Here is a 20,086-nt window from a genome sequence, read left to right as displayed (position 1 = left end):
TCAAGATGATATTTATTTCATTTTAGGAACATAAAATCTCTTTATGTGGATCCATGAATTTGATTAAGCAGGCACTTTGACTGCAGCTCCACTAGAGCAACCAAGTTTCTGCCTGGGCCATAAACAGTGTACTTGGCCTTTTTCATACACGCTGGCAAAAGCTGAAGATCAACAGTGAATTAAAGTAAAAACATTGCTAAAACTTGAAGTGGAATGGCTTTTTTTTGTTGTTGTTTCATTATTTTTGTAATGCACAAACTTTGTACAGAGCAGAAAACACTCAAAGACACTCTCCAACCAGAAAGGAGGAGACATTCGCCACCCTGTCAGTATGAGGGGAATAAACGTGGCTTCTTTAAAAACCTGGGAAGATGGGCAGGGGAGGGCATCCGTGCAAAACCTCTGCCTTCAGCTCACAGCTGAAAACTTCCCACTGGCCTCAGGGAACAAGACCTTTTGGGCTACCAAACAGCCCTACTAGCTACGCTGCCCACCAAAACGTTTAATAGCACAGTATCTGCCACAATTTGCTCTCCTACGTAGCTGCACTACAGGCCCCAGCAGATCGTAACAACACTTAACCGTTTGCAGCATGAGGTCCCCTCTGAAAGGATGCTAGTTCCAGGTATATTTGGCAGCTTCACTTAGGCCACATGGTGGAGGACAGTTTTGAACTGGAGTATATTATGCTCACCCTTGAAAGACAATCTTACTTGCTCTTGGGGAACCTAGCAAAAACCTCTGGAAAAGCCAAAGACAACTCCATGGTCACTAACATTATATAAATCTTGATACCGTTAATGCTGAGCTCAAAGATGTCAGTCTTCCCATCAACTCCTAATACTCTTTCTGGTACGTCTAAATCCCTGTACTTAAGAGGCACCCAAAGTTATGTAGCTAACAACTGTTCTTCCCTTGCCCATATGAGCTACTTAGAATAAAATGTAGTTTCTCTTCTCTCTAGCTCATTTTTCAAGGTGAAACATCAGCTCTACACAGTGCCAGCCGGAGCGTATCCAAAAAGAGAGGGCTGATCACTTGACAACGGAGTAAGGCAACAGAAAACGCTATATTTATTTTGCTAAGATTGTATTTAGTTTGCTCTGCTGGAGGGGAGGAAGGTGTGCTAATAGATTATGAGCACACTTTGCGCAGTTTTGGAAAACAGAATTGTTCCAGAAAGTATGCTTCTGTAAATAAACCTCTGTGCTTCGTGATCACCCAACCTATCCCACAGCTCTTTATGACTGAACATACACTATGACTGCATCTGGCTTGGCCTGACAGTTTCTCCAGTTGGCTCAGCAAAAGGGTAAAAAAAAAATAATAAAATATTCTATAAAACAACAAAAAGGAACAAACCCAAAGATATCAACTCTGCTTTTGGTCTTAGCACTGAATCTCACTGTGGTCATCATTCCTGGCAAAACTACACAGCAGCTTTCGTCTTTCTTGCAGCAACAATAAACTTCCTGCTGCAGGCTGGAACAGGTCACCACTCCTTTTGTCTGCCCAGTGGTCCAAACCCTGTGAAATTCTAGATAACCGTGACTAAGTTTTCATAGCTGTTGCTGCTGTGAAAGCAGTCTCTGGTTCAAGTGTTATCCCCTGACTTGCTCTGATTTCTCTCCTCTCTCAGGGAGAGGTGAGCAGGACCAGATGGACCACTACCCAGAAGGTGCACTCGCTGAGGGACCGGTTTTCACTTCCTCCTCAAAGCAGTAGCTATCACCCACATCCAATACACAATCATCACTTGCAGCACCAGCATCTCAGGAAAGGCCTCGCCGAATGTGAGCAACCAGGCTCAGCCTGGAGCCACCAAACGTAATTTGAGTGCTTCAGCAGCAAACTCTGCTGATAAACCCCATCTTCAAAAGGCTCTAGGTTGACACTATGGGAGAATCCTGCCCAATTTAAAAAAAAAAAAAACAAACAAACAAGCCCCAAAAAACCAACCAAACCCCAAAAGAAACTAAGACCAAGATAAGTTCTGGAGTGTCTCTGGCTGTCTCTGTCTCCTGTAACACCACCAGCCAAATCTTAATGTAGAGATGCTAATTCACAGGCAGACAACTTTCAGAATAAAGTTCATCTTGCAGATGATACCATCTCTACATCACGTGATGGTGAGACTGAACGCTTTGCTACCCAGACTCTAGGAAAAAACAGATTACTATGGATTAAGAATAAAAGACTTCAATACACACATTCCCCCTCAGATGAGATCAAACAGCTACAGAGGGAGAAATATCACCACAGACAGTGACTAAAATTGGCAAGCACTAGAGATGAAGTTGTGCGAGATCAGCACCCAGAGTACTTTTAGAGACCCGAGGTAACAGTGACGCATGGCAGACAAAGGCCAGAGACATACTTATAAAAAGGCAAAATTTTGGCTACAGAATTCAGCAGTGAACGAAACACAGCTGCACAATTTCTGCTGAAAAGATGGCATTTTATTCCAAACTTGCCTGTACAAACACAGCATGAGCTCCTCACCTACATGCCATTATAAAAAGCCTTTGGTACCACTGCTCCTCTGTTGCTTCTCAGCCCATCCTTCCCATGATCTACAACCGGATCCATTAAGAGTTAATACGATGAGCAACATGAGACTGCTTAAAACAACTAGACAGTCCCCAAGATAAAGATCTCTGGAAAATATAAATGCTGTGTCTGGTTTAATCATGTGCCAGGACTGCTGATGGTGTTTGAAGCTATTACAACATTCACTCTGCACACAGACAGCAATGACTGGTAGCAACAGGCAGCCCAGCTGGCTGTCCTGCAGTGGGGCAAGAAACCAGACGGTGCTTCTTTAATAAATGCAGGAATCATACTGCAAGGGACTTTCACCATCATCACCATTACACCTTTGGGATAAATCAAGAAAAACCAGATTTGACCCTACATAATCTGTGGGCACAATGTGCTTTGCCGTCTCTGTCAAATTCTCTTGTCCTATCCACAGGTAAATTTATCCTAAATACTAGTGGAGCCCACATAAGCAGGAAACAACCAGGGCAGTTACTGGAAGCGGGAAACAATGTTTCCTCAGAGCTGATGCCCTGAAAACAGCATGTCTTAAACACACAGCTCAAGTCTTCTGAGCACCATCAAACAAGTGCAGTTCCCAAGAGAAAACTTTACATTTCAGCTGCAGGCCTAGATACTAAAATTAAGCAGACACTTGTAAAGCCTCCAAACCCGTCTATTTTCTTCATCTTTTTTGTTTCTACCCACTTCTGCACCTCAGGTCTTTCTCCTTTTGGTACCACGTTCCATCTTCTCACATTTATGCTTGCCATTCCTTCTACCAAAAAGCAAATCCATTTTAAAAAAAGTTAATCAGATTAAAACTTTTGCTTCATTTTCCTCCAGCAAAACTGACAGGTTACCACGTACTGTGTTTATCTCCTGTTACTACTGTTACCATTGTTGAAGGAGACTGACAGCACTATCACCCCCGGCTGGCTGGAGAAGGAACTGTGCAGCAGTGGAGCACCGCCAAGAGATAGCGGGGATCAGCTACGTAAAAACAGCGATGCTCCTGAACATTTCAATTAATAGTCACTTGCACCAGCTATCCATTTTCTACTGAACGTATCAGTCAAACCTCCAAAGGTTGTTTAAATTAAAACAAATGCAGCTTTTGCAGATGAAACCTGAGGCACTGTGAGTATTGGAATTACTGTCTAGGTATACTAAAGAATTAGTTTCTTAACAAGAAATCAAACATGTTCCAATGGAGAGGAGAGGGAAAAGAAAGAAAAAGAATCAGAAAACTGCATCTCTCTTCTACTTCCCCGTACCCACTACAAAACCAAACCCAAAGCATTCTGAAGTCCCAAGCCATTTCCATTTCATTCTCTGTTCTCAAGCAGGAAAAGGAATTTTTCTAATGAATTACCATAATTCTAGCAACTTGAACTGTAATTCAGTAGCCTGCCTTGTACAAGATCAAGTTCTGAGCTATCTTACAAGCCTTCCAAGATCTATTTATTTCAGTCACACAGTTATGAGGACAGACAGACATTAATACTCAAATTCATTAGTAGCAATAAGAACAGTAGCTCCTGTCCTGAGAGGGGACCACAAATAGGAAAGGAATCAAGCTCAAAACATTGAGACTTACCAATTGCAAAACAATTTAATGATTATCCCTGTCAGTTTATTTGCAGCCTGCAAGTCTTTCAGTGCCCAGTTTCACTGGGGCCTCAAGATCAAATCTGTCAAAAGAAACTGCAGCAAGCTTGTATAGCTCTAGCTTTTCTGTGACTTTTCTCAGTCTTTCTGTTTTATGCCTCTAACATGCTAGAACTACATGCTGGTAAGACAACTTCATCCAGCAAGGCCTGGCACAGGCTTTCATTTAACTAACGCAACCTGCGGAGCTCTGCCACGTGCCATTGGGATTGGACACCTTGTTTACCCAGTAGGGTTTGTCAAGCTAGCACGAGGCCACGCACAAGTCCGAACAGCTTCTCTATCCTTGATCACCAGTAGTCCAGAACTGACATCCTAATGTTACCATATAAACCTATTTATCACTGGGAATTCAAAATGAACAATAATAAAATGAACAGATTAAGGATGCAACTGCAAACAACCCCGTTTGCCATGGAGGCAAATTTGTCAGGCATATAGTAAAATAAAAGGAAGAAGGAAAGTCTAAGTGAAATACTTCATATATGTTAAGACCATATCTTTTATCACCCATTCCATCATGAAACTATGCAATCAGGGAGATTTCTGGTCAGAGTTTGGGGAGGGGTTTTTTTTGTTTTCAGGGTTTTTGTTTTACTAGCTGTTACTTAAGGATAGCAGTGAAAGATCATGACCCCATTTCCATTCCTCCAGAGTCTGCAGGGCTCTCTTTGATGTTTCTAATGTCATGTAGCCTCATAGATCATATCACCTTTCCCATGAAAGCACAGGGATTATCTTTCTCCACTACTACACATTCTCCCTTACATGAACAAACACCACTTCCTGCTATTCTTCCAACTGTGAAAAATAGCTGCTTATATCATATAGAAAGCCAGTAGCCTTGTTTGTTAACCAGCTGTTTTGCTTTAAGTTGTTGGTATTTTTAAACATGTTTAAATGTTTCTCTCACCTATAAAAGTCAAATTTCCCAAGAATTTGCCAGAAAAATAGTTCTTACCTTTGCACTCCCAGCATCAGCTAGAAATGCTACAATAAATAAAATAGTTTCCTGGGCTTGTTGCCCTTTAACAAATTCTGTTCTGTACTCAAAAACTAAACCAGGACTAATGTGAAAGAAATGGTTATTGAGTTAAGATAGAAAGGGACACGCTCCTTTTCATCTGAACTCAATACATTAAAGCCTAACCAGATGTGCTCACTTGAGAGAGACTAGAATTAGTAAAGTCACAGTCACATTTTCTAAGTAACATTAAATCTCCTACATCTACCTTTTATTTAATGAGCTTTTCCACAGCAGAAAGTAAAGGTTGTTCTAGAAACAAAAACCCATGGATCATAACTAGTCTCTTCCCAGAGATCCACACAACTAAACAGTACATAATTTCCTCCATGGTGGTCCCTTTATTTATTTTATTTTCTCTCAACAGCCATGCAAAAAATGTTGATAAAGTCAAAGGATAAATTTTATCTCCATTCTCACAGTTTTTAGGTACAAAGAAGCTTCCTGGAAAAGTTTATACATTTAGGGATGTCTGGACCTGCTCGATTCTCAAAACAAGAGAGTGCCAAGTGATATCCACTGAATTTAGGTCATACTATGGGAATATGTCCTTCAGTGAGGAGGATATGCTACTCAGCCACACAACCATATTGCCTCATACTGCCCTCTAGACTGGTGATACAGATTAGTGCTTGTAAGACATACACAGTTTAAGAGATAAATCTCCTTCCTACATAATTTTCAAATCAATTCTATACATTTCTCACCTGAGAAGATAACTATTATGCTTGCTTTGCAAACAGAATGGCACCAGGGTGACATTTCTTCAACAACAGCTGCCAAGCAAAAATAACTATGGTCCTAGCAGACACTAGATGAAGAGTTTGTCGCAGGAAGAACAGACCCTCTCTATGTCATAGCATGTCTGTAAAGCACTCTCTGTATCCCTAGGACCATGACATATGTGAAATTAAGTTATCCCACTGTTACTGTCAAGCTCAGATGAAATCCAGGGTGCTCTTCAAGCCGAAGAGCCCAACTCCTTCAGGACAGACCCCATGTTTTCCCGGCATTGCCATGCAGATTGCATCACCACCCCCTTGTGCAGTCAGGCCTTACACAAAACTAAACACTAAACCTGCTGCTCCTACCAAAACAAAACTTTGCCTCCTTGAGTATAACAAGTGTAGCAATAAACCAAGCCAAAAGAACAAAGAAATCCCCTGCAAATGTGCCTGATCAAAAGTAAGTGAAATACATATTCCTGGCACCAGGTCTTGGAGGCCCAATGGTGCTCAGACTGACAAATCATACCAAGCAAGATGTTCTGAGCTTCCACCCCAAAAACTTCATCCATTTTTCAGGAAAACAAAGAACATCTGAAGCCAAGCAGCATCACTTTAATTGGTTAAATATTAAAAAAAAAAAAAAAAAGTGGAATTGCAACGAGGCCAATGTAAGTAAGGACAGGAATGAACTGACCTTGACATATGCTAGGTAATGCTCACACTTTTCCTGCATGTACGACAGTTGTAACTTCTCTGTGATCTGCCCCACTGTCTCTCCAGAAGTCACAAAGTAAACTCTGGGTTGCTGGCCCTTTTCCTTCTTTGCCACATCAGCAGTCAAGTTATAATTCAAACCTGTTTTAAAAAGGAAGAAGAAGAAAACAAAGGATGTCAGTGAACAATAGTTATTTTCTAGCCACCTATCAATGGATCCTGTTGCCCGTGGGACATGTGTGTTTGAAGAAAGGTCAACACTTGCAGGCCCTCAATCAATCACTAAGTTTCCTGTGGCTGCACAAAACCAAATCCAATTACTAACATACACCCAGGTTTCGTGTTGGTATGTTCCCCAGCCCATCCTTTCCATAGAAGATGATGTGTAAAAATACAGCTAGACATGCACATTCATTAAAAAAAAAAAAAGAAAAATGCTTAAACTATGTTGCTAACAGAAAAAGCAAAAACACAACATAAACAACAGCAGAAGCCTCAAGCTTTGTCTTCCTTCTATAACAACATAAACCATGCAAATGTCAACCAGGATGTGGTACTTCCTGACAATTACTTTTGTTGATTTGCAGTCATCTTAGCATTTAGACCTTAACTAGAGGTCACTGCCTTGCACTCAGTAATCCCCCTCTTAGATGTTACACATCCCTGGCAGCTTACAGAAGACATACCCAGAGACTAATGAGCTGTATCTGTAAATCCTGTTTCCTGCTGTTCTACAGAATAGGTAGCTTAACACAATCAATTGGTTTGTGACTGAACATATCTGTATCCAAAAGAAAACTTATTTGTTACGTGAATAATCCAGGCAGCCTATACCTTTTCTGTTGGTAAATGCGAGAACAGGAGCAATGAAACTGCAACAGAAGCATGAACACTTGTTCTGCTGCTGTCTACAGCCAAGGGAAACACTGGCTGTAAAGTCCTTTCACTCATCACACACCATAGCTGTACTGATTTCAGCTGCTATCAAGGCAATAATGGGAATACCATGAGATTGGCTCACTATAAATGGCTTAATTAGTTGATAATCTTTGTTAACAACAGCCAGCACCAGCTCCTGTGCTGATTTATTACATATGTAGGGTGCTTGCCAAATTATCGCTTTGGCTTTTATTTATGTTTTAAGTCCCAAATGATTGATGCCAGATAATATGCTCCCCCTAAATGTAAACTTCTTTAAAGCCAGAATTTTATAAACAAGCACTGTAAATGTAACATATTCCTGGACTGAGGTCTTCTATACCAAATTTCAGTAAGGGTTCGTTGCTGGGTTTTGTTGTGTTTTTATTTGGTTTTGTGGTGGTGTTTGTTTTTTTTTTAAATCAATGAAAATCCTAATCTCTCTAAATTAACATGGCTGACAATGCTATCACCTCCAATCATTTCTCCACCAAAATTTCACTAGCTTGAAGAGTTTATTTAAATATGTTGTAAAACTTGGTGCAAAAGTCTCTGTGAACATTCATAATTCATGTAATTCAAACCAACCCCACTTCTATTTGCAGTGTGTTGCATTCTAATGAAAAATTAATTCACAAGTTCACACAAAGCAACCAGAGATGTACCGTAGGTAGTATGAAAAGCCACAACTGAGGAATCAGCATAACTACCATCACAGGGCTTCACCTGAACTTTTTTTGCTTGCTTTTGGCAGAATAACTTGCTTAGATGGATAATGCCTTGAAAGTATTTCAAACTCTGACAAAGCTCAGCACCAGAAACTCTCACTGGTGTTTGCTCAGTCCCACTAAAGAGCACCACCTAAACCGAAACACAGGGTTTAGCCTGTTTGAAATCCCAGCAGTCTCTTTCTTAACTTTTTTTTCTTTTTTGAAGTGTGCACATCCCACACCCATCCCCAATTGTTTCCCTTCTGCTTTCAAGACCTCACATGCATGCACACATGCTGAGGTCTGTACCAGTATCCCAAGAATAAAGACAAGAAAACCCATTTGCAAATCCAGGCCCTGCGTAGGCAGAGACAAAAAGCTGCATGGGGAGACAAAGCCCTCTTCAAAGGAGGAGCACCAAAGGCAGGCAGGGCTGCAGAGCTTGCAGGGGCATTTGGGGAGGTTCGAAGGCTCTCCAAAGGAAGCACAACATATTACTGACACTGAACAATTCCTCACTGCAGGCGTGGACACGCATCCCAACACGAGCCCCGTACCAGGCCTCTGAGCAAAGTGATCCCAGCTACCGTCTCTCCGAAATGGCAGTGGATGTTTTCAATCAAGCAGCACAGTTCCCGTCCTCCACCCCGCCTCCCCTTTATTTTGACAACTTGTTTCTATGTTATATCCAATGATGTCACATAAGTGGAAAAACTGAAATATCATGAGTAAGGTTCCCCCCCCCCCCCAACTTCATTGCTTCCAAAAAGCAGCCAGGGTGGGGAGATAACCGACCAAACTTAGCACTGCTGGTGGTATAAGCTCCTCCTGCTCACTCCAGCACGAGACAGAGAGGCAAGTTTTCATTAGCAAATTAACTCTTCCAGGTAATGCCTTCAAATATTTATCTAGCAAATTTAAGCGCATCTGGTTAGAAATGTTTCTGGGGATCTGCCCACCCAAAATCCAACAATCAAAACAAAACATTGGTATGGATTTGATGAGCTCAGATGAAGGGCTTGATTCTTTTAAGGACTATTCCTTTTCCATAACCCAAGTTAAATGCCTAAAAGCTTTGATAACAGCTCCCTCTGAGAAATTTTTGGTCATATGTGCAAGAGGACCACCAGCCAGCAGACCAGGCAAGTTCCTCCAGCCAGTAACACATGCACCAAGTAAATGGCAGTAGGCATTTCATAATAAATTTTCATCCTAAAAGTGGCACATACGTATTAATGATGCAAGAGTCATCCTCTCATAGGGCTCAAGGCAGCCCTCAAGCAGAGAGAAGTGAGGAGGGATTGAAATCAGGCAGTGTATCCTGTGAGCTAAACCAGGAATCACAGCTGGCTGTGCTAATGGAGGGGTTACACACCCTGGCACATCCCTTCCTCGCCTACTCAGATAATGCTAGAGCACACAAAAAGCAGGCGGCAAAATGCCCAGCAGGGATAAGCACGCCCAAAAGTGCTTGTTAAATTACTAGCTATAGTACTGATTTGCTGGGGGGAAGGAGAGGCACAACATGGAGAAAATTAAGAACTTACTAGATCATATAAAAAGCCATTGGAAGAGGAATGTGTTTCTTTGCTGTCTCTACCACTAATTACGAGGAGAAAATGATTCATGAAGTTTGCTTGAAGAGAAAATTCTTAAGTAACAAAAGTATTAAAAAAAATTGCCCCAGCAAATGACAACATACATAGGACATTCCCCCCCATTCTCTTCCAAAAAGCTTTCCTTTTCCCCTTACTGCAAACCTAAGGGAAGGGCAACTGACGTCATCTACCTGGACTTGTGCAAGGCATTTGACACTGTCCTGCATGACATCCTTCTCTCTAAATTGGAGAGAAATGGCTTCGATGGATGGACCACGCGGTGGATAAGGAATTGGCTGGATGGTCGCACTCAAAGAGTTGTGGTCAACAGCTCAAAGTCCAAGTGGAGAACAGTGACAAGTGGTGATCCTCAGGGGTCGGTACGGGGACCGGCACTGTTCAACATCTTTGTCGGCGACATGGACAGTGGGATCGAGTGCACCCTCAGCAAGTTTGCCGACGACACCAAGCTGTGTGGTGTGGTCGACACGCTGGAGGGAAGGGATGCCATCCAGAGGGACCTTGACAGGCTGGAGAGGTGGGCCCATGTGAACCTCAGGAAGTTCAACAAGGCCAAGAGCAAGGTCCTGCATGTGGGTCAGTGCAATCCCAAGCACAACTACAGGCTGGGCGAGGAATAGATTGAGAGCAGCCCTGAGGAGAAGGACTTGGGGGTACTGATTGATGAGAAGCTCAACATGAGCCAGCAGTGTGCACTTGCAGCCCAGAAAGCCAACTGTGTCCTGGGCTGCATCAAAAGAGGCGTGACCAGCAGGTCGAGGGAGGTGATCCTGCCCCTCTACTCTGCTCTTGTGAGACCCCCACCCGGAGTACTGCGTCCAGCTCTGGGGGCCCCAGTACAAGAAAGACATGGAGCTGTTGGAGCGAGTCCAGAGGAGGGCCATGAAGCTGATCAGAGGGCTGGAGCACCTCTCCTGTGAGGACAGGCTGAGAGAGTTGGGGTTGTTCAGCCTGGAGAAGAGAAGGCTCCGGGGAGATGTAACTGCAGCCTTCCAGTACCTGAGGAGGGCCTACAGGAAAGATGGTGAGGGACTGTTTATGAGGGAGTGTAGTGACAGGACAAGGGGTCATGGGTTTAAGCTGAAGGAGGGTCGATTTAGATTAGCTGTTAGAAAGAAATTCTTTACTGTGGGGGTGGTGAGGCACTGGAACAGGCTGCCCGGAGAGGTTGTGGAGGCCCCCTCCCTGGAAGTGTTTAAGGCCAGGTTGGATGGGGCTTTGGGCAATGTGGTCTAGTGGAGGGTGTCCCTGCCCATGGCAGGGGGGTTGGAACTAGATGATCTTTGAGGTCCCTTCCAACCCTAACCATTCTATGATTCTATGATTCTAACCTTGTTTCAAATCCTCTCTCATAGCATTGTCCCTAGCTGCTAAGCAGGGAGCCATCCTGGCTGCTCCATAACACTGAACACCACACCCCTACAGCATCCCTGCTTCTGAGGCATTCAGAGGGTAGCACTGACTCAGGCCTGCATCCAAGCAGACTGGAAAAATGTGACACAGACAGAAATAACACTCCTGCACGAAACTACAACAGGATATAGGTAAGAAGAGGAGTGTCCACCTTCATCAGGCATGTTTCTTCAGTCCTAGAAATTTATTCAAACAGAGTAAAAATAACAAACAACCTATTATCCCACACAAAATCTCACAGCAGTCTTTCAGGCAGGGAGGGACCAGTCTTTGGGACCAGAGGACAACCCTAGAAATGGACCAACACAAAAGTGATGCACATCTGAAGTGAAGAGTACAGGAGAAACTTTGAAGCAATTTCTAGCGCATCTGCCTAACTCTAGCCAAATGACCCAACCCTTAATTTTCATAGCCACTAAAATTCACCTAATTCTCATATTGGCCCTATTGTTGTTGTTGTTGTTGTTACTATTATTATTGTAGAGGAAATTATCCAGACTGTGAGCACAAGTTTACTTCCATTCTCCTGCACGGATGAATGCAGAAGCAGCACTTGATGCACAGAGATGCCAGCAGCCTCCGTTTTCTTGTCCTGGTCACCAAGAAGCACACGGTCTGAACAGGCTGAAGCCTGCTCATCCAGGCTAGGAAAGGCCTTTCTTTCATCCCTGCCTTTCCCTCAGATACAGAGACCCCAGGGGAGACAAAGCAATGGCCCCTCAAGTGAGGGAACAACAGCCTGAGTGAGATTCTGAGGTGGAAGAGTGACAATTTAAAATGCCGTAGTTCTCACACACCCAAGACGTACCAGAGGCTGTCTTTGTTGGTGGGCATACGACTAGACACTCAGCTCTCCAGCAAGCGCTGCGGCAGAGCGTAGGGTCAGACAATGCCTGGCACACAGTGCAGAGCACATGGTTCGCTTGAGCATGGCTCTTCATTCAGACAAAACCATTTCAGGAATAAATGCATATTTCTGAAGACCACAGTTTACAAACAGTATTCACAAAATAGATAGGAATTATACTGTCATTGGCAGCATCAAGCAGTATCAATAAACACAGATCCTCAGATAGCTGGTACCTGACCAGTAGAATTGCAACTACCACTTGAAGAAAAGGAAAAAAAGGAAAAAAAAAGGGGGGGACAAAAAAGGGGGGACAAAAAGGGGGGGACAAAAAGGGGGGGAGAAAAGGGGGGGAGAAAAGGGGGGGAAAAGGGGGGAAAAAAGGGGGGAAAAAGGGGGGGAAAAGGGGGGGAAAAGGGGGGGAAAAAGGGGGGGAAAAAGGGGGGGGAAAGGGGGGAAGGGGGAAAGAGGGAGGGGAGGGGTGTGGAGGGCAGGGCAGGGCAGGGCAGGGCAGGGAAGGGAAGCGAAGAGAAGGGAAGAGGTGATGCTATGTTGTGCCTGAAAAGCTGTGACCTAGGTGTGAGGGTTCCATCCAGGAGAGGGGCTCTCTGCAGTGCAGGTCCCAGGCCCATCCAGGAGATGGGGTCAGAGATGAGCACACCTCAGATGCTCTCCTGTAGACATCGATGGTTGGCCACGCTGGAGACAGAGTCTTGGGCCAGATGGACCTTCTCTCTGATGGAGTACGGTTGTTCCCAGGCTCTTGTGTTTCAGCAGGTTGGCTTTTTTAGCTTTCTGCACGCATTGCCCCAGTTTTGCAAACTAATGACCATGTGTCTGCTCAGAGATTGTTTTTCAAAATTTCTTTCATTTATTAAAGAAAAAAAACCAAGTTCCTTTCTACCTGAATGGCGTCATCAGTAATGTTATCACACCGACATTCTCAGGTGGAGTCAGGTGGGCATCTAAAAAGCAAAGGCTTCAGTCCTCCTATCATGGGCAGCTATCGTACGGGCGCTTAGGGCCTCGTAAAGAGAGGCTGTTGCCTTTTAGTGTCGGATGGCCACCTGGCCAGCCACCTCCTCACCCCTATCAGCCTTCCCAGCAACAACCTTCCTCTTCACTAAACGCCTGCACAGGCCATTTCAAAAATCGTCAGCAACCCTTAGTCACACTCCTGGAGACTAAAGCAGATCCCCGCAGACAGCAGTGCCACCAACTGCGTCGCCCTGGCCCGCCAGGGTTGCCTCTCCTGTAGCTTTTGCAGCGCCTGGGCTGCTTTGGCACTTTCGCCAAGGAAACCTGCACAACGGAAGCTGGCTGCGTGCCGGCTGGGGCTCTTTGCTTCCCCAGGAGGCAGACAGCCACTTTGGAAGCGACGGGACTGACAGCACCAGCTTCATGTTCGGAGCCCACCCAGGCAGCCCGTCTGGTGCTCTGCGGGCCGGTGCGGGGCTGGATCTGCTGGCCGTGCCTGCCTGGAGCTGGACTCCAGCAGGCTACCGCTGGGCTAACACATCTCTCGGGCTCCGCCCTTTATGCTTGGCTGTCATCAGCTGTAGGAAAGAGGTGAGGTTCGTGGTCAGGTCTTTTGAATTTGGATTGCAGAAAAGCATCGCCCGAGAAAGGTAGGTTTCCTTGGCCACATCATCTTCTGGATTCCATGGCATCCCTGAGGCAGAAAAGGCTCTGTCTCATGCTATGCTTCTGACCAGCTGAAACTCTGACAGAAGACATATCCGCGACATCAGTAACCCCTGCGTGAAGAACTGCAGGGTAGAAAGAGCTAACACGACGTCAGGTGGCGCGCCATGAGTTTCTGCTCCCCTTTGGAAACCTTGGAGTAGGCCAGTGTTCCTGGAGGCATGAGTAGGTCACGGGGGCACGAGGAGCCACCACCAGTGTGATCCAGGCAAATGCATTCCGGTGTGTCAGGCAAGAAAGGCAAGCAGTGTGCAAAGCCCTGCTGAGCACTCCTGTACCCGTACCACTACGGCCGTTTCGCATTCCTCGGGTTCGAGAAAGACAAATTCCCCAATTCTGGGACAAAGGCAGACAAAGACTAAGCAGTTGATGAGCGGCATGGCAGGCCTCCAGGAGAAGACGACGACTGGAAGGAGCAAGACAAAGGCTGAGAGGGCTTTCAAGAAAGGTATCAAGGATGGAGGCCAAAGGAGGAAAAGAGCTATTGAAGTGCGAGGGAGAATATGGCCAAGAAGACAAAACAATTCAGAACTTCTTTCCCAGAAGAAGACCTCACCGTAAAGAGTGTAGTAGCACAAGTCCCTTGGCGCATTGGTAAGGAATGCTGAGGAAATCATGCACGCCCTCTGTGTCTCTGCAGAGGTCATGCAGAGGGAACCAAAGCCCTTTCTCTAAGCTCTAGCATCACCACGACCAAGTGAATGCCTGTGGTACAAAGGCCCTTCTTTATTGACATAGCCTGCAGGCACAGATGAATTGCCAGGAATGCCCAGCAGCTGTGCCCGGGGCAAGGCCACCAAGGGCAGGGACAGCCCCCTGGGCCTCCTGGGCATGGGGACCGCCTCGGGGCCAGCACCCCAAAGGCCGGCCTGCCTGCCTTCCTTCTTTCCTTCCTCCAAAGGATGCTGGGTGGAGGGTCGGAGGGCGGGGCTGCAGTGGGCGGGGCTGCGCATGGGGGGCCTCATCACCCCCATGTCACAGTGGCAGCACCCACCAACGCAGCAGTCACAATGCCCCGGGGCAGGATAAAAGGGGCATCCTCCCGTGTGCCGCTGCCAGAGCTCGCCCACGGGCAGCTCTAAGCCATGCAAAAGTTCTTGTGGAGACGGTGGAATTCCTTGGTGGAGGCTGAGGGAGGAAGAACGGAAGCTGGACGAGCCTGCGGGATGGAGATTCTCTGCTGCAAGGACAGCTCCTGGCGGGGCCACCTTCAAAGACCATCTGATGGATGGATGCATGGATGGATGGAGGGAGGGAGGGATGGATGGATGGAAATCCTGCTGCAGCCTTGGGGGAACAGACGCAAGCCCCTCAGGAAACGAGAACCATCACCAACCCCTGGAGGTGCCCGAGGCTATCAGGCCTTTTCCGCTGGATAGCCGTGGCCAGAGCAAGGGAATGCCTTCTTGAGACCCACTGCAGAGCTCGCCGTCCTCATCCCCCGTGGAGCCAGGGGCAGCAGCCGTAAGAAAGGGGAGGATGCAGAGAGGTTGCCAAGGGGTCCCGGTGCTTTGGAGCACCCGCTGGTGTCCCACTGGACACCCACGGGAAGGATTCTTGCCCCCAAGGTCGATCAGGCTGGGGGCTCTTGGCCACTCTGGGAAGCCCCTGAGATGGCTGCAGGCTGAGGGAGACCAGGGCTTGGGCATCTCTCTCCTGGGAGGCGTGACCAGCCTGCCTGTGGGAGGAGGAGGAGGAGGCCGGTCTTGCTCACGTGCTCAGGGAATAGCCGATCGCCAGCGCCGCTGGGGTCAGGAAGGAATTTTCCCCCGGGGCAGATTGGCACTGGTCCCCGGGGGTTTTTTGCCTTCCTCTGCAGCACTGAGCACGACCACTTGTTGTCAGGGCTCCTCCCCTCCATTTGGGCTCGGTCACTGCCTGCTGCTCATGCACCACGAAGATGGCCTCTCGTGCCCTGCAGCTGGGGGGAGGAAGGCTTTTTTTCCCCCCCCGGTGGGCTAGCAAGTGTCCCCGGGGGTTTTTTGCCTTCCTCCGCGGCTTTGAGCACCGGCCCCTTGCCAGGCCTGCTTTGGGCCATTTTGGCCAGGTGCCTGCTGCTCATGCTCCACGAAGGTGGCCCTCGTGCCCCGCATCCGGGGGGAGGACGCTTTCTAGACCCCCAGGGCGGGCCCCAATGGAGGCCCCGGGGCTTGCTTCTTGTCCTCTGTAGCATTGAGCACAGCCCCTTGGCGGGGCTCCTCTGGCCCCTTTCGGCTAGGGTCTTGCCTGCTGCTCTTGCACCTCCAAGGTGCCACTCTCTCGGCCCCTGGCTCTTTCGGGCTCTCTTGCCCGGTGCAGCTTCCTAGCGGGAGCAAGCTCTGCTCTTCCCTTGGCTCCCTTTCCCCAGGGGTTCTTGCTGCTGCAGAACAGCCTGCCTTTTTGGAAGGGCTCCAGCCTTGCTGCACCACCAGCAGCAGCAGCTGCCACTTTGCAGCTCTCCCTGCGGGCAATCCAAGCGCAGGGCAGGCGCAAGCGCGCTTTTCACACATCGCTGGCCAAGAAGCACAGCGCAGCAAGCTTTGGAAAGCCAAAAGTATGCTCTGAAAGTGGCTCTGAAAAGATTCAGGAAAATAAAATAAAATCCTGTTTCAACTTGCAACCTTTGTGTGATGTGTCCTTGAAAGCATTTTTGGAGCTGAAAAGCCCCTGCCATTTAAGGCAAATAATAGTCTCATTGCTACGCGACTCCTGGGGAGCACAGTGAAGAAAGGGAAGGGAAGGGAAGGGAAGGGAAGGGAAGGGAAGGGAAGGGAAGGGAAGGGAAGGGAAGGGAAGGGAAGGGAAGGGAAGGGAAGGGAAGGGAAGGGAAGGGAAGGGAAGGGAAGGGAAGGGAAGGGAAGGGAAGGGAAGGGAAGGGAAGGGAAGGGAAGGGAAGGGAAGGGAAGGGAAGGGAAGGGAAGGGAAGAGTGGGCAAGATTTATAAGCAAGTGTGAGGCAGTGCTAGATGAAGACAACTTTTCCTTCACATGCCAGTTAATAAAATAACCCTATGTTCAAATAAACGTTGAAGACACACGTTTGCCACAGAAGAATGCTGCCTGCACATTCAGCTTGACTTTCTGAATACTGTGAGGTAGGTGACCAACTTCAGCTGCCCAAAAGCAAGAGCAATGCTCAGCTTTTCACCAGTAAGCAGCAGTCTTGAGTGCCCACACTGACAAGCCTTAGGGGAGCAGTGATTCTGGGGAGCACTGTGTTCTCACTGTCTGACTTGATAGACCAACCCCAGATATCCGAAGATGAGACAAGCCCAACACTTTTAGCCACAAATCTTTGACATAGTATTTTAACACCTCGTTATGCCTTTCAGAATCTGAACTGGACCACGATGTACTTACAGGGATATTTTATTTTTTTCCCCCACATTTAACCACGCAAGAGAGGAACCGTTGCAATATTTCCATGAATTGTTCCACCCTTTGTTAATTGATACTCTTCAACTGCAACATAATTAAAATGGCCTGACTGTTAGACTACAAACTGAAAGCTTATTTGAGATATTTTATCCAAATCATATCCCCAAGGGGTTATATACAATCAGATAGTTCTGGCTGCAATATTTTCAAGACAAATCACTTTGCTAGAAGCATTGTATAAAAGGACAATGGTTGGAAGTTTTATAATCATCTACTTAAAAGTAAAAAAATTCCTTGTCACGAGATGGATGTTACTCGTCGAAGAAGATGCACATATGCTTTCACCACAACAAATGATCGGGAGTACAGTTTGTATGACAACACAGAGGAATTCAACTGGCTCTTACAAGACATGATGAACAGGAAGATAGGTCTTTTGCGAACAAGGGGAACAGATATTTAGATTGGAAAAAAAGGCAGCTCATTTCTTAGCCACATGTCCAGAAATATGAAATGAAAGCAAAGGAAGCATTTTAAACAGTACCCCCAGGAACATAAGAAAACCTAGATATTCAGAAAATCTATTCAGTGATTTTCAGAAAGGAATTAACACTTCTGGAGCACTCAAAGATAAGTATTTTCTTAACTGACAGAGTAGCAGGCACTACAAAAAATACTTTATCAAAGCATGTATTTGTCTGCTGAGAGTGATCATTTACAGGGAAGGAAAAAGTGCAAAAATTGAAACTGAAGTCTCAGTTGCACCAATATGTTAGAATCCAGAAGAGTCTTAAATTTAGTAGCTTCAATTTTTGAGCTGGTCAGGTGACAAAGCGACAACCTGCAGAGAGCAACTTCAACAAGCAGCTTGTAGTTCTAACTCCACGTGAATGGCAGGAGAATTAGAAGAAGCTTTTTTCTTTTCCAACTAAATTTAAATCCAAATACTGCAGCAGGCTCTGCATACTGGGATGCACAGATGCAATTCTCACCCTTCTCGATTAATGGCTCGGAAAGGCTGGGGCACAGAGCAGGAGGAGTCGCTGCTTCCCCCAGCTCCTCACAAGACTGACTGCAGAGATGCAGCATGCTGTGAGGCTGAGGCGTCTTCCCTGAGCAGCACACTGCAAGTCCTCTGCCATTCTAAAAGCACGGTGAAGGTAAAACATCATGGCTGAACTAAATAAAGCCAGACCTTACAATAATTAGAAACGCTGTATCTATCCCCATACCACTTCACACAGTATCTAAGACTTGTAAACATTGGCATGTAAAAGACATAAGTAATATTTTAATGCAGCCAAGATGTAAAGGCTTGCACAATTACACACCTGACACAATTCCATTCACCTGAGAAACTCCATGTGTTTTAAGAGACTAACTAATCTGGAAGATACTCTTGCCATCAGTAAAATACTGGGCTATTTACAATAATTTTACAGACAGGTAAACTGATGCACAGAAAAGGATTTGCTCATGTCTGGTAGGAATTCAGATTTATAGTGCTCTGTTTCAAGAGCTCCTTGTAGACTTTCAAAAACTATTAATCCAGAGCAAATCACACCTGTTTTCTGATAACATTGATAGAGGATATGGATACAGAAATGGGTTATCAAGAGGTAAACAGGCAATATTAATTTACAAAGCATCAATTACTTCCATGTTCTCTGTCCTTGCAGTAAGCCCAAGGACACATTTCCCTCCTTTCACTGAGGAAGGAACTGCCCCAGTATTATGTCAGCCTCATCAGAAGGTAAAAACATGCTCAAGAAAGTTCCCAGGGAACCTTCAACTTTCTAGAATGGTATTGCCCAGCTTACCTTGAAACAACTTATTTCACATAAAAGCTCTGTTACTGACTCCAAAGGGAGCCCTTGACCCCAGGTCAAGCTGCTAGTGTGCCCGTGCCCAGGGCTGGCGCAGGTACCTTACCTATTTCTCCAGGAACACGCTTGCCACTGAAGCGAAAGCACGCTGTGACATTGAGGCAGTTCAGTGGCTGCAAGCCATCATGGCACTGAGGAGCTGTGATATTGATGGACGCGGGCAGGAAAATGGAGATGTCCATGGTAATGACAGGCCTGGATCTGGAGATCAACAGAGAAGTGGAATTGAGTGATCATTCGGAGAGAAGTTTTCAGCCAAAGGAAAATAAAGCACATTTAGTAAACTGCACAATATCAAGCAGACATGAAAAATAAGAGACTGCTTTTGAACTATAAGATAAATGAGCACTTGACCTAGCTGGCAAGGACTACTAGTGTCTGAATGAAAACCATAATGTCAGCTTGAAGTTCAGTGTTCAGATACAGACTGCAGGCAGGCAGCTGGGGAAACCGATAATATATAATAATAATAATCTCCAGCAAAAGTTGCATAAAACCTTTCTGATGACTGAAGTGGATAACAGAATTAGCACAACAGCAACCAAGGACAAGAAGCTCATGCAAGTGAGACTGCTTGCTAAGCAGCCTGGATGGTCAGGAACGGGTAGGCAGAGACCTTCGGTTTCCAGAGAAGGTGTACAGTCAAATTGGTGACCTGAAAGTCAAGGAGGTAGCATAGGAGTAGGAGATGGATTCATACATAATTCTTCTAACAGTGTGAGAGAGACAACAGACACACCAAATTCATGCTTTCTGCAGGAGGGAACGTTTGGCCAATTCCCTCCTGGTGAGTGGTAAGGATTGAATACTCTTTCCAAGCTGCTGGACTCTGTTTCAGGAGTTACCCGGTGCACAGTGAACAAAAGCTTTCTACCCTTGTAACTCCAGCACCAGGTTATTGTTACGACTGTTCCCGGCTGAAGAAGGCCTTGGCCAGAATCACAGAGCAAGGCAAGCA

The 20,086-nt window shown here is 46.1% G+C and overlaps 1 protein-coding gene across 1 annotated transcript in view; it reads right to left on the bottom strand.

Annotated features, from left to right (window-relative positions):
* Nucleotides 1-20,086, bottom strand: part of ITGA9 (integrin subunit alpha 9) — a 236,714-nt gene that overhangs the window by 170,349 nt on the left and 46,279 nt on the right. The window contains exons 14-15 of the mRNA XM_075745395.1: nt 19,175-19,329; nt 6,656-6,816 (exon numbers count right to left, since the gene is read on the bottom strand). Of these exons, the coding sequence (XP_075601510.1) occupies nt 6,656-6,816; nt 19,175-19,329 (316 nt within the window). The remainder of the gene's footprint in view (nt 1-6,655; nt 6,817-19,174; nt 19,330-20,086) is intronic.

Source organism: Balearica regulorum, chromosome 2, assembly GCF_011004875.1.
Source record: "Balearica regulorum gibbericeps isolate bBalReg1 chromosome 2, bBalReg1.pri, whole genome shotgun sequence".
NCBI classification, from domain to species: domain Eukaryota; kingdom Metazoa; phylum Chordata; class Aves; order Gruiformes; family Gruidae; genus Balearica; species Balearica regulorum.
This window is presented reverse-complemented; position numbering and strand designations above follow the sequence as displayed.